The 14,166-nt window shown below is 39.9% G+C and overlaps 1 protein-coding gene across 2 annotated transcripts in view; it reads right to left on the reverse strand.

Moving 5' to 3' along the window:
• LOC121862917 (serine/threonine-protein kinase MAK-like) overlaps positions 1 to 14,166 on the reverse strand; it is a 48,613-nt gene that overhangs the window by 17,934 nt on the left and 16,513 nt on the right. For both annotated transcript variants that reach the window (XM_042361332.1, XM_042361333.1), the window contains exons 2-3: positions 592 to 787; positions 100 to 154 (exon numbers count right to left, since the gene is read on the reverse strand). In XM_042361332.1, the coding sequence (XP_042217266.1) occupies positions 100 to 154; positions 592 to 704 (168 nt within the window). In that variant the 5' untranslated portion in view covers positions 705 to 787. The remainder of the gene's footprint in view (positions 1 to 99; positions 155 to 591; positions 788 to 14,166) is intronic.

Below are 14,166 nucleotides of genomic sequence, written 5' to 3' on the forward strand. Positions count from 1 at the left end.
AAGGTTAGCAAGGTCTGTTTAGGTTAGGGTTGTGTAGTTTTAAGTTAGGGTTGGTAAGGTTAGTACCGGGTTTATAGTCTCCACGACCCTGTAACTTACCTTCACCTCCCGGAGATTCATCGCATCGTCCCAGGAGTAGAATTTTTTCTTCATTCTGTGAAAACGAGATAATTTAGTTCCTGGTAAGTACAAGGTACTGGCTGGGTCTTATAAAGTTGTAGAATTATATTAGAGCTCTAAGGGTTTTTATAACTGGCACAATTGGCACTTATTTCACATTTCATTACCAAGTGCCTATAAAATTCCAATTTGATATGTGGTGTGTTCACAGCATTTTATAAGAATACAACAGCTAGAGTGAAAATGTTCAACTTAGAAAACACAAGTTGTAGGGCCAATATACAACTATTGTACTGTATTATAACTTATAACAGTTGTGGTGCAAGTATAGCTATCTAAAACAAAAAAACGGGTGTATGTAAACAATTATATGTGTAAGTAATTTATAGGAAAAAAACAACAAAAATATGACATATAATTGTAATGGAGGGACAGAGGGGCCCTGGAGGAGGAGGAGGCAGCAGCACTCACCTCTTGATGGCGACCTTCTCGCCTGTGTCTATCCTCTGGCCGAGCACCACAGATCCATATGTTCCCGTCCCCAGCTCGTTCAGCGTCACGTATCTGTTCATGCTCTCACCCATGCTCCCGCCCGCACGCCCACAAACAGGCACCGCACTCCCGACAACTCGCGCCACACCCGGCCTTCCTCACCCCGTTCGCCCGCCTGCCGGAGACACAAACAAATGTTGTATGTATTTCCTGCTGGAGAGAGAGAGACACACAGATAAACACACACATGATGGAAAAAGGTTAGAAAGGGCTAGGTACTGCGTGTTATAACCAGCCTCCCTTAGCAGTGTTATGACCGACCTCTCTCCATCTCTCTCCTTGTTTAAAATACCCAGGATGTGCTGCTGAGATCTTTTTTATATTGTCTGTGAGAGATGGATTAATTAGAGTTAGTCAGCTTCGCTATCTGTAGGGCGACGTTAGCAGTAATATCTGTAGCTTATGGTCCATGCACACGCCATGTTACTGTTGACGGATGCCCCCCAGCAGCGACATTTTCCATACCCTAACCTAACTAAATCTACCTAATGCCCATCTTCTCTTACAGATATTATAATGGGGACAAGCCAACAAGGCAGCACCTGGAGCCAGTGCCTCGATGTAGATTAATGTTTTGGACGAAAAAAAAATCGGAAAAACAAAACTAGATCAGCTGCAGCGCCTCTACTGTTCCTTTGATATTTTGGAGGTAAGAAGGAAGTTTCCTTTTATTGATTTTTTCCCCTAAAGCTGCTCCTTCTCGCCAGTTGGCGTTCCAGACTATTGCCAATTAATTATATCAGTACAAAGATGTGTTTTAGGGTCGACACATTCATAATGATCGCTCTTGCTGAAATAAGACTTTTATGAATTTTTTCTTTGATGTTTTTTCTTTGCTCCGGTAATGGATATATACTCTCTGGTTAAAACCTGAGTACTTGGTGAAAACCCCCAAAGAAAACAAACCAATATTAATCTGCTTTGGTTGTCACCATCCCCGAGTAACCCCCTGGCTGGTTGCGGGTCAGTGTGGCTGGCAATGGCTGTCTCATGATGAAACACTTGATGTCTAGTCACAGCCTTCTTCACCAGTCCGTGCCACGATTAGCTGTAGTGAAGGTCAAGACCTTCCGGGGATAATAAAATATTTAGAATTTTCATCGTGTTGTCGATGTTAGGAAGGGAATGTGGAGTGACATTTAGAAATTAGTAATAAGGTGGTAGGAAGTTGGAGGGAAGGGGCTGGGTAGCTATTGTAGGTCAGGTGGTGAGAACAAGTTAACACACCACAGGCTAACTGAAATGTGGATTACTAACATATTGCATTAATGAAGTGAATATTTCTAAGCAGGGGACATGGTGAGCACGTTTCCGACGATCAGGTAGCGTTGTGTCACATTCCTAAAAAAATTCAGGCATTAGGGCGTGTGAAGGGTTTACTATCCGATGTTGTCAATTGCATTCCAGATTTCTGTTTTCATAATTGGCTTTGGAAAACTGTCATGGTATCAGGATCGTATTGTTGTGGATAATGTGGGAACCAACTCCGACAAAACGATAATATTAATCTGATTTTTTTTCCAAAGAGCTGCGGGTATCTGGTATGGCACCGCCCTCGGAGGTGGTCGCGTGTTGACTTCATTGCAATTATATTTTTTTAGCCAGGTCGAGGGAGTAGGATGATCTAATTGACTCCCTCATGCAAATTACTCAAAAGATGAGGGGTGATCAGGAGGCGGAAGTGTGTGTGTGTGTGCGGGAGGAGGGGGAGTCATTAATTACGGATCAATAAGACCGACCCAACAAGGAATGAATAACTCTGCTTATTGGAGCTAATGCAGATGTTGGCTGGAGGACACCTATCGAGCTGACGAACTTGTCATTGGGTCCTGGGCCCCTATATCACAGTCACGTGATGCTTTGCTTACTACGCCATATTTGGTGTCCCGCTGACTGACAACACAGTGGTGTTAGGTGTGTGTGTGTGTATGGTGTAATAAGGAGTAAATAGACACGGGAGTGAAAAATTGAGACCCACTATATCATCACAAGTCCTGTACAAACACAGAAAATACTCCTCGCAGCCCTCCGAACATTCATAATGCTTCTCAAATTATCCTTCTTGTTACTGCTGTGTTGATATACCACTACCAAGTTCCATGACTGTTGGCATCAGCACCCCTTCCAGCAGACGCCTTACACGCTTGAACCTTTCTTATCGATTACTGCTCTCATGACCCCGGCCGTTGGTGTATCTAAACTGTTGTTAGATTTAGCTTTATGTGTATCCTTGTTGAACGTTCCTCTTCATTTTCTTCACCCCGATCCAGCTCTGCACACTCTGGTACTGTCTTTCTCTTTCACAAGCATTTATTTTCCACAGCATTAACATTTAACATTCGTCTCTAGAAAACTACATCAAAATACATTATCAGTCTCTAACCCTGCCCCAGACAACTTCCACTCTGTGTCAGTCTTCGTTTCGTTCTTACCTTCACCTCACCTATTGATCCGTTCGTGAAGACAAAAACAACGAGTGACATCATGCACCCGACACACTCCTCCACTGATCTGAAACCAGTATCTCTATTTATCCATACAAAGCCACCTTATATGTCTGCCATATATTTACTTGGTCTATAGCTATACGGTAATTAAAAAGGGTATTATATTTTTATTTTTCCTTAATCATATACCTGCACATGCCTTGTAACTTGCTTTAGCTCAAAGTAGGTCCCTTGATTTATCGGCACTTGATTACTTCCTCTGTGGGTACATGCATGAAAAGTAAAGTCTACTGCCACACACCTGCAAACTTGGAGGAGCTAAAAGTAAATATTCGGTCAGTGCATTGATAAAATCATAGCAGACACCCTCCGAGCTGTCATGAACTCGATGGCTCGATGCCCCGAATATCGTGGTTTTGAAGAGTACCACTGAATACCTAATTTGAATTTCCATAAAACAATAAACATTTTGTTGCAATATGAAACATTATCAACCATCCTAACAATATAGATTATATGTGGGACACCCTGTATGTTGTAGCTGTACGGTGTAAAGTTGTCATTGAAATTGGCCATGCAGTTTACGAAATATGGGTATTTAAAGTGTTCATACATAATTCTGGCTCACTTTGTATATGCCACGATTCCCACTAACTGTGTATCTACACCTTAACTTTAAAAGAAATTACAAAGGCTCAAATATCAAAACACCAACACCTCCAACAACAATAATAATAATAATAAATAATAACAATGTTAGTAAAATAATAAAATGATAATTAAAAAATAATAGTTACAGCAATAATATAAATGAATAAACCACAAAAAAAAAAATAATAATAATGAAACTTAAAAAAATCGGCAGCTCACTAATAAAAAACAAGAAAAATGTTGTTTGTGTGTAAGTGAATGTGTAGAGCATTGAGAGTAAGTAAGGCCAGGGAGAGTGAGGGGAGGGAGGGAGGGAGGGTAAACAAAGAGTTAGGGGAAGAGAGAGTGAGCGGAGGGAGGGAATGGGGGAAGACAGAGAGAAGAGTGAGTGAGGGAGGGGTAGTGAGTGAGAGGAGGGAGGGAATGGGGGAAGAGAGAGAGAAGAGTGAGTGAGGGAGGGGTAGTGAGTGAGAGGAGGGAGGGAATGGGGGAAGACAGAGAGAAGAGTGAGTGAGGGAGGGGTAGTGAGTGAGAGGAGGGAGGGAATGGGGGAAGACAGAGAGAAGAGTGAGTGAGGGAGGGGTAGTGAGTGAGAGGAGGGAGGGAATGGGGGAAGACAGAGAGAAGAGTGAGTGAGGGAGGGGTAGGGTCAGATTACTGTACAGTGTACAGTACACTCTAATGGGTTTCTGTGGGAAGAGATTTGTTGTGTTTTATTTTGAGAACCGTAAAAAAGTTTGGTTTGGGGCAGAGGGTGTGTGTGTGTGTGTGTGTGTTCATCACTACAACACATCACTAACATCATCACTACAACACAACACTAACATCACCTTAAGCCAACACTAACATCACCTTAAGCCAACACTAACATCACTATAACACAATATAATAATAATAACAATAATAATAATAATAATAATAATAATAATAATTATTAACGGTTTATTGAAAGAGCTTGGCAGCCTGAAGGCTGAAAGTATACAGTTACATAATTGGGGAATGGGTTTCGAATTACAAATAATATACAAATAACATAAGTGATACAAATAAGATATATAATAACTAGATGGGGGAAAGCTCAAACTACAGGGCATTTCAACATAGTGACAGTGCAAGAAGTAGTATTTACTGGGAGTGAATACACTGGTTTATTGCAAGTTATTGATAATTTTTATAATGGTTGGGACTGGGCTGTTCTTATAGAGATCAGTTCGTGCACGTATGGGCTGGATGCGGCTGTGGTGTCGAACAGCAATTCTTGGGCTAGGGATCTCAGGTGGTAGTAGGAGCCGGTGTTGAGGATGGTGCAGAAGCTTCTTACCAAATTTGCAGATGAGGTCGTGGTGATGGTCAGAGAGAGCCGAGAGGGTCAGTGTGTTGAGCGCTTCTTGATATGTGGAGTAAGAAGGGGAGAGAATAATCTTGCATGCCCTCTTTTGCACTTTTTCTAGGTGTTTACGTTGTGTGGCATTTAGGGAGGAAGACCAGGTAGGGGAGGCATAGGTGAGCTTGGGAAGTATGAATGTTGAGTAGACACTGAGGAGCTCGGGTGCAGGAACTCCGAGGGACTTGAGTCGGCTTGAGGAGATGGAGACGGAAACTGGAGGATTTGACAACTTCACTGACGTGTAGTTTCCAATTTAGTTTGTTGTCTATGGTGACGCCGAGGAGCTTAGTGGAATCTACAACCTGGAGTGTGTTCGGACCTAAAGTAATGGAAGGGGGTGGGACAATGTCGGAGGAGAGGTTGATGTGCATAACCATGGTCTTGGTATGGTTGATGGTGACGTGGTTGTTGGTGGCCCAGTTTTGGAGACTTCAATAAATCCTGAAGGGCGGTATAGTCGGGAGCAGAATTGTTGATGCTGATCCCAATGGTGGAGTCGTCGACATATTTCCAGCGAGCAGGGGTTTCTCTTAGGGCATCATTGAAAAGCATAAGGAAGCAGAGTGGTCCCATCTTGGTGCCTTGGGGGACGCCACAGGTGAGTGACTGAAAGGTGGAGACAGCCCCTCGGAAGCGTACAGCTTGGCGTCGGTCACTGAGGAAGTCTATAAGCCATGGTATAAGACTTCTCCGAAGCCCGAGGTCAATATCTTTATTGATGATTAAATTGTGGTCGACTAGGTCGAATGCTTTAGTGAAATCAATGAAGGCGACAGCTACAGACGTTTTTCGTTTCTCGAGATGGCGGTATATGTAATCGAGAAAGCTGACAAGACAGTGAGTGGTGGAGGAAGTTTTCATATTGCCAAATTGCTGAGGGTCTACGACTCCTGCAATATCAGCATAAGCCGAGTCGAACACAAAGCTTTCACAGATTAGGCTGGGTATTGGGGTGATTGCAATAGGTCGTAGCTGATATAAGGATTGTGGGCTGGTTGACTTGGGCACTGGTGATACATAAGAGGTCTTCCAGTCAGCTGGGCATCTGGCTTGACTGAGAGAAGCATTGATGATGGAGCATAGGGGTTTAGCAAGCTCCGGGGAGAACTCCTTGAAGAGTTTCATTGGTAAGTCAATGGGGGTGGTGGAGCGTTTTAACTTTAGTTTGTCCAGACGTTTTGCTACTTCAAATTCTTCTACTAAGTCAGTTGGAAGGGGGGCTGGTAGGTAAGCAGGGAGAGTGGTTGTGTCAAGCCGGGGAAGCGTCTGGCATATAGTAGCGAAATGGTTATTTGATTGCTCAGCTGCGCCAACATTAGGGAGATGGCTAAGGAAGGGGAGGGGGTGTGTCTTATTGTTTAGTCCACAGAGCTCTTTAAGCTTACCATACCATTGACTGATGTTGGTCTACTTCAGGTGTTGCAGTTTGGTTGGGTAGTGAGACTTCTTTGCAGTGTGTATTTCGCGGATGACTCAGTTGCGAAGGAACCTGTAGCGGATGTGGTCATTGAAATAAAAGGCTCTCTCTCTCTGTTGCGCAAGTTTTTTGATCCGAGGTGTGATCCAAGGCATCACCTTAAGCCAACAGTAACATCATCACTACAACACAACATTAACATCACTTTAAGCCAACACTAACATCATCACTACAAAACACTAACATCACCACAACACATCACTAACATCATCACTACAACACAATACTAACATCATCACTACAAAACACTAACATCACTACAACACAACACTAACATCACTACAACACAACACTAACATCATCACTACAACACTAACATCACTTTAAGCCAACACTAACATCATCACTACAAAACACTAAGATCACTACAACACATCACTAACATCATCACTGCAACACTAACATCACTACAACACAACACTAACATCATCACTACAACACTAACATCACTATAAGCCAACACTAACATCACTACAACACATCACTAACATCATCACTACAACACTACACAAACATCACTTTAAGCCAACACTACCATCATCACTACAACACAACAATAACATCACTTTAAGCCAACACTAACATCATCACTACAACACAACAATAATATCACTTTAAGCCAACACTAACATCATCACTACAAAACACTAACATCACTACAACACAACACTAACATCATCACTACAACACAACACTAACATCACTTTAAGCCAACACTAACATCATCACTACAACACAACAATAACATCACTTTAAGCCAACACTAACATCATCACTACAACACAACAATAACATCACTTTAAGCCAACACTAACATCATCACTACAAAACACTAACATCACTACAACATGACACTAACATCATCACTACAACACAACACTAACATCACTTTAAGCCAACACTAACATCATCACTACAACACAACACTAACATCACTTTAAGCCAACACTAACATCATCACTACAACACAACAATAACATCACTTTAAGCCAACACTAACATCATCACTACAAAACACTAACATCACTACAACACATCACTAACATCATCACTACAACACAACACTAACATCACTTTAAGCCAACACTAACATCATCACTACAACACAATAATAACATCACTTTAAGCCAACACTAACATCATCACTATAAAACACTAACATCACTACAACACAACAATAACATCACTTTAAGCCAACACTAACATCATCACTACAAAACACTAACATCACTACAACACATCACTAACATCATCACTACAACACAACACTAACATCACTACAACACATCACTAACATCATCACTACAACACAACAATAACATCACTTTAAGCCAACACTAACATCATCACTACAAAATACTAACATCCCTACAATACAACACTAACATTACTTTAACAGAGCCTCTTACTATATTTTTTGACATCTCACTAATTCTTGTTTACTACTGTACAGTAATTTAAGACATCACTGATGAAAACTTTGAATAAAATGGCAAATACGCGACCTGAACAACGATTCAACGGCAAGAAGGAATTCCTTAAATTCCTTGAAGAAAAAGTAATTTTCACCGGTATTTCGACACAATTGATCTTACGGGAAGATTTAGTCCGCGAGTATAAGAAGTACTGTGATGGCCAAGGCATCTCCCCGGCTTCAGTTGTTAATATTGGACGGTTAATGTCCAAGTTAGGTGCGAAATGCAATGTGCGCGTGGGGGGCTCTCACGGCGTCGGCCAGAAGTACGCCTTCCCAGGCGTCGTCTTTCAGCCTTGTGTGGAAGTCCTTGCCTCGTGCTCGTAGCCAGCTGTAAAAAGCAAGTCGGTGGATATTCCCTCAAACCAAAATACTTCTGTCAACAGAAAACGCAAATCAGACATGGAAAACGTCAAGCAGCCAAAACGAGTTAAAACGTCAGCTGAAAAAAAGGAAGACTTTTCGTCATTTTTCGAGAAGTTTCTCTCTCCTTCATCCGACAGTAACGACATAGTAGGTCGACACGACCTATTTCAAGAATATAACACGTACTGTCAACAAAATGGGCTTCAGGAGATACACAAGTTCCAGATCGGACGTTTAATGGCCACCCGAGGTCTGGAGTTCACCACGAGGGAAGGACCAGAAAATAAGCGACTGTATTATTATAAATGCTTAAAATGGACTGACAGTGGAATGTGTAAAGATGTTCCTAAACCACCAAGACCTTGCAAAACACTCAACTACCGTGTGAGACTCGACGAGTTCCCACCTGTCCTAATCGAGATCGAACCCGACCTGTTCGAGGTCTAACCCGACCCGATGGAGGTCGAACCCAACCAGGACTCATACAGCCTGTCTCAATTCATAACGGACCTGGCCGTGATCGAACCCGACCAACACACACCCAACGTGGCCGTGATCTCGCCCGACCAACACACACCCAACGTGGCCAAGGTCGAACCCGACCAACACACACCCAACGTGGCCATGATCTCACCCGACCAACACACACCCAACGTGGCCAAGGTCGAACCCGACCAAAATACACCTAACGTGGCCAAGGTCACACCAGAAGAAACACCCCAAAAAGTTGACCTCAATCTGGACGAAATCTTAAGCCAAATGTGGGAGGAATATGATTGCCTGGGTCTCTGATTCTCCTTAATAAAAATTTTCATTTATTATTAAATACTTTAACTTTCCTTATAAACATGACAATTGTCAGTCATTTTTTTCTTTTTCAGCTTAACCCACAAGTACATAATTTATAATAAAAACTGTTGCCCAGACAATGAGTCAAAACTATATACAATATTGTTTCTCTTACCATTGACAACACAACATACATACAGGCACAGCACAGAATATATGGTTTCTCACTCTTGATCTTTTTTTATTTTTTTATTTCTTTATGGTTCTTTATTAGTATTATTTATTATTATTACATTATTATTATTATTATTATTACATTATTATTATTATTATTATTATTATTGTTATTATTATTATTATTATTATTTTTATTATTATTGTTATTATTATTATTATTATTATTATTATTATTATTATTATTATTATTATTATTATTATTATTATTATTGTTTTCATTATTGTTTTATTATTTTAATTTTTGTATATTTTATTAAAAAATTTACTTATCTGAATTATTATTATTATTATTATTATTATTATTATTATTATTATTATTATTATTATTATTATTATTATTATTATTATTATTATTATTATGAAAATTATTACATTTTCGCCCCCTAGACCCTCATCCGAGGAATTTTCCGGGTACAGTGAGTTCTGCTATAACGCATGTTTTGACAACGTGAATTGGCTCTTACTGTACTGCGCACATCATTGTCATTTCTAAAACCTCCATTTAATTCATATTACGCTATATAACATTCAAATCCACCGAGCTTGTAGAACCTCAGAAAACGGGAAACATTGATAAAGGATAACTCACCTACTCAATGTTACTAGACCATGTGTTGTATTGTACCCAGGTACAGTTATATCATATTAATTGTATGTATTCATAGCATTAAGGAGAACTCAGGGTATGCATAAGATGAATGTTAAAGTCCAGTTGAGCCGGACTAGTGTACTGTAGGACTAAGTGTGGATCAGGGTTTGAAGGTCATACTATTTACGTCTGTGAACGTGTAGTAAACATAACTTCCACAGATATATGAAAATACATGAGAACAATAATCTGGAAAAAGGATAAAGGTATCAGAACTATGTGAGGTGTTGGAAGTGATCTAGAAACTATGTTTCAAAAAGAATATCTTGTATACCCACGCCATGAAAATACGATGCTAGGCTTTGTCTGGGTTGGCGCCTAGGCCGCCTCGGGTGTGCCGCGTTGATATTATATCCCAATGAATTTACCCAGGAACTAGCAAACCAGACCCTTACCTTAGTGTGTAATTTAGGATTAAGATATGTATTTATAAAGCATGAGGTCACAATAGATAGGAAAATGGAGATGTGGGAACCATAGGAATCCAAAGTCAAAATTGAAGATTGGAAACTGTAGGCCTAAACAGAGAGGAGGGTGAGAGTCGGGACATCACCCTCAGTGATACCTCGACTTCTCCCAACACAGGTCAGTGTCCTTCATCATGCTTTATTCAACCCTAAAAAGGACTTATCTAGCAGTTTTTACATCTTAAAACCTTGCCTGATGTCATAAAGTGAAGTCATGTGTACTAATGTGTGGTGACGAAAGCCCCTCCGGCAGTATTCTCAGCTGCAGTGTTTTTCCTGTCTGTCCTACATAATTACAATTACATTTGCTACATGGAATACAATAAACACTTCCATTTACATTCAAACTTGGGCTATTCCTTATTAACATATTGGTAATGGTTGAGTCATACTTGAAAACAACATTAATATTTAGAAGCTTGAGGGACCGAACTAACGGGACAAATTCATTACGATAGGGCAGAGTCAAAATATTCTTAAGTGTAGGAACTTGTCTGGTTTGAGAGGAATGAAAGATTTTTTAGCCGTTTTAAAACAACGATCAACAAACACAGAAGGGTACCCAAGTTTTTGTGCAATGGAACGAATGTGTTTCAATTCATCGTCAATAAATTCAGTCACAAATACGCAGACATCTTAAGAACATAGCAGAAAAAAACTGACATTTTGGTAGACTCAAGGTGATTTGATAAAAAGTGTATGAAACTGTCTACCTGTGTGGGCTTTCTGTATACCTTAAATTTATAGTTTTGGCCATTTCTCATGATAAGCATATCGAGGAATGGAAGGGATCCATTTATTTCTCTTTCAATTTTGAATGTGATACTTGGGACAATATCATTATGCTTGTCTAAAAATTCCAATGGGTCACTGTTTCTAGGCCAAAGACAAAGAACATCATCTACATATCTATACCATGGAGGAATAAAATCCACTATATTGGGTAGTAATCTAGACTCAAAAAACTCCATATAAATACAGGTTAGAGGAGCAGAAAGACAATTACCCATGCTCATGCCAAATATTTGCTTGTAGAACTTCCCATTTGCTCTAAACACATTGTCAGTTACGCATAACTCTATCAATTTGAGAAAAGTATCATGTTCAATAGTTAAATCTAACAGTTGTAATTTATCGTTAAGAAATGAAAGTAGGTCTTTCACAGGTACTCTAGTGAACAGAGAATTTACATCAAAACTTATTAATTCACAAGGTTCATTGTGTTTCTTGAGTTTATCAATTAAATCACTGCTGTTGTGTATATGTGAATTAGATATTTGGCCTGTAAGAGGGGATAGCATCTTTACCAGCCACTTGGATAATTTGTAAGTCACAGAACTCACGATAGGACGTAATGGATTGTTAAGCGTGTGTGGTTTGATCAATCCATACATATAAGGTAAAGTGGGATTGATTTGAGAGAGCTGTTTGATGAGATCGGGGTTCTTTTTCAATAACATCTTCATTTTGGAATTAGATAACATATTAATATTTTCCAGGGGATCTTTCGTAAGCTCACAATACGTGCTTTCATCACTAAGTAATGAATTCATCTTATCATTGTAGTCACTTTTATCCAAAATTACAATAGCATTAGACTTATCAGCCTTGGTAATATGGATATTCTTATTTCTTTTCAAGTTTATCAAGGCTGTTTCAAATCTTTTTGGAATGTTTGAAACAAATTTCTTATGTAAAACATTATGTATACAACCTATATATATATATATATATATATATATATATATATATATATATATATATATATATATATATATATATATATATGCACACACAGTATTTGCCGGCGTATAAGATGCACCCCTATTTTACAAGGATATTTTGTGGAAAAAAAAATGGTACGTTTCATCATATAATTATTGAAAGTGATTTTAAATTGGTTTTGTAGGGCAAAACATATGATTTTGTGCATGTAATTACAATATATACTGGAATCAAGTAGGAAATCATCAATTCAATTCAATTTCAATTGTTTATTTCTTGATAGAGGAAGCGGGATCCTTGTGCTGTCACTAGGTACCCCTGTGCAATAACACCAGGAGCATCTGGCAAGTGTCACAAGTATATACAGTACAAATATTATAAAGGGGCTTACTAAAGCCTAAGGAAGGAAGGATATTCCTTTAACACATAATAAATGTTATTTACATAATATCTGGCCAATATGGGGAGGATCATCGTGTCTCCGTCAGGGGGTCGTGGAGTGGTGGTCCAGCAGGCGTCACGGAAGCGTTGCGTGTGGGGACATCTTAGGAGGTAGTGGATAAGGGTGCGGCTGTCGGGTCTTCTGCATAATGCACAAGATCGTTGCTCAGGGGATGCGGGGATACCAATCTCCCAAGCAAAGTCATACCCAATGATGATACGGGCAGCAATCACGTCCCCTTTCCCGCGACCCTTTCCCGTAGACATACGAGAGGTCAGGAAGTTTACGGAGGACATCGTACCAGGTGGGCGGGGAGTCCAGGGGGATGGCTGCTTCCCGAGCCTCTCTCTGTTTGCGGCGAATTTGGGTCCTAAGCTGTAAAAGTGTTCGAGGAACAACGTAGTCAGGTGTGGCCTTGTTGCAGCCAGTCTTGGCAAGGCCATCTGCTGCCTCATTCCCCAAGATACCCACATGACTGGGTATCCATAGGAATGTCACAGGACGACCTGTATCCTGAAGTGTGGATGTTAACCCTTGTATTCGGAGGATGAGGTCAGGAAATCATCTCGGAAACTACTTTACCGATCTGTAGTGATGATGAATGGTGTTATATATAGTGATGATGGATGGTGTTATATGTAGTGATAATGGATGTTGTTATATGTAGTGATGATGGGTGGTGGTATATGTAGTGATGATGGATGGTATTATATGTAGTGATGATGGATGGTGTTATATGTAGTGATCATGGATGGTATTATATGTAGTGATGATGGATGGTATTATGTGTAGTGATGATGGATGATGTTATATGTAGTGATGATGGATGTTGTTATATGTAGTGATGATGGATGTTGTTATATGTAGTGAAGATGGATGGTATTATATGTAGTGATGATGGGTGGTGTTATATGTAGTGATGATGGATGGTGTTATATGTAGTGATAATAGATGATGTTATATGTAGTGATGATGGATGTTGTTATATGGAGTGATGATGGGTGGCGTTATATGTAGTGATGATGGATGGTATTATATGTAGTGATGATGGATGGTGTTATATGTAGTGATGATGGATGATGTTATATGTAGTGATGATGGGTGGTGTTATATGTAGTGATGATGGGTGGCGTTATATGTAGTGATGATTCGACAATGAAATAAAAACAGTTTAATGTTAAAAAAATATACTTTGCTGTACCGTTGTAGTGAAAAACACGGTGGAACTTACATACACCGTTAATGAACTATTGATGGAAGAAGAAGTTTTGGGGACTGAACAGTGAGACAATGTGGAGCCTCCCGGTGGGTGGCGTCCTACCGTGGCCTAGTGAATGAGCCGGGCGGCGTTTCTGCTAGTACTGTACTATAGTAACATTATAC

Source organism: Homarus americanus, unplaced genomic scaffold, assembly GCF_018991925.1.
Source record: "Homarus americanus isolate GMGI-L3 unplaced genomic scaffold, GMGI_Hamer_2.0 scaffold24922, whole genome shotgun sequence".
In the NCBI taxonomy this organism is placed as follows: domain Eukaryota; kingdom Metazoa; phylum Arthropoda; class Malacostraca; order Decapoda; family Nephropidae; genus Homarus; species Homarus americanus.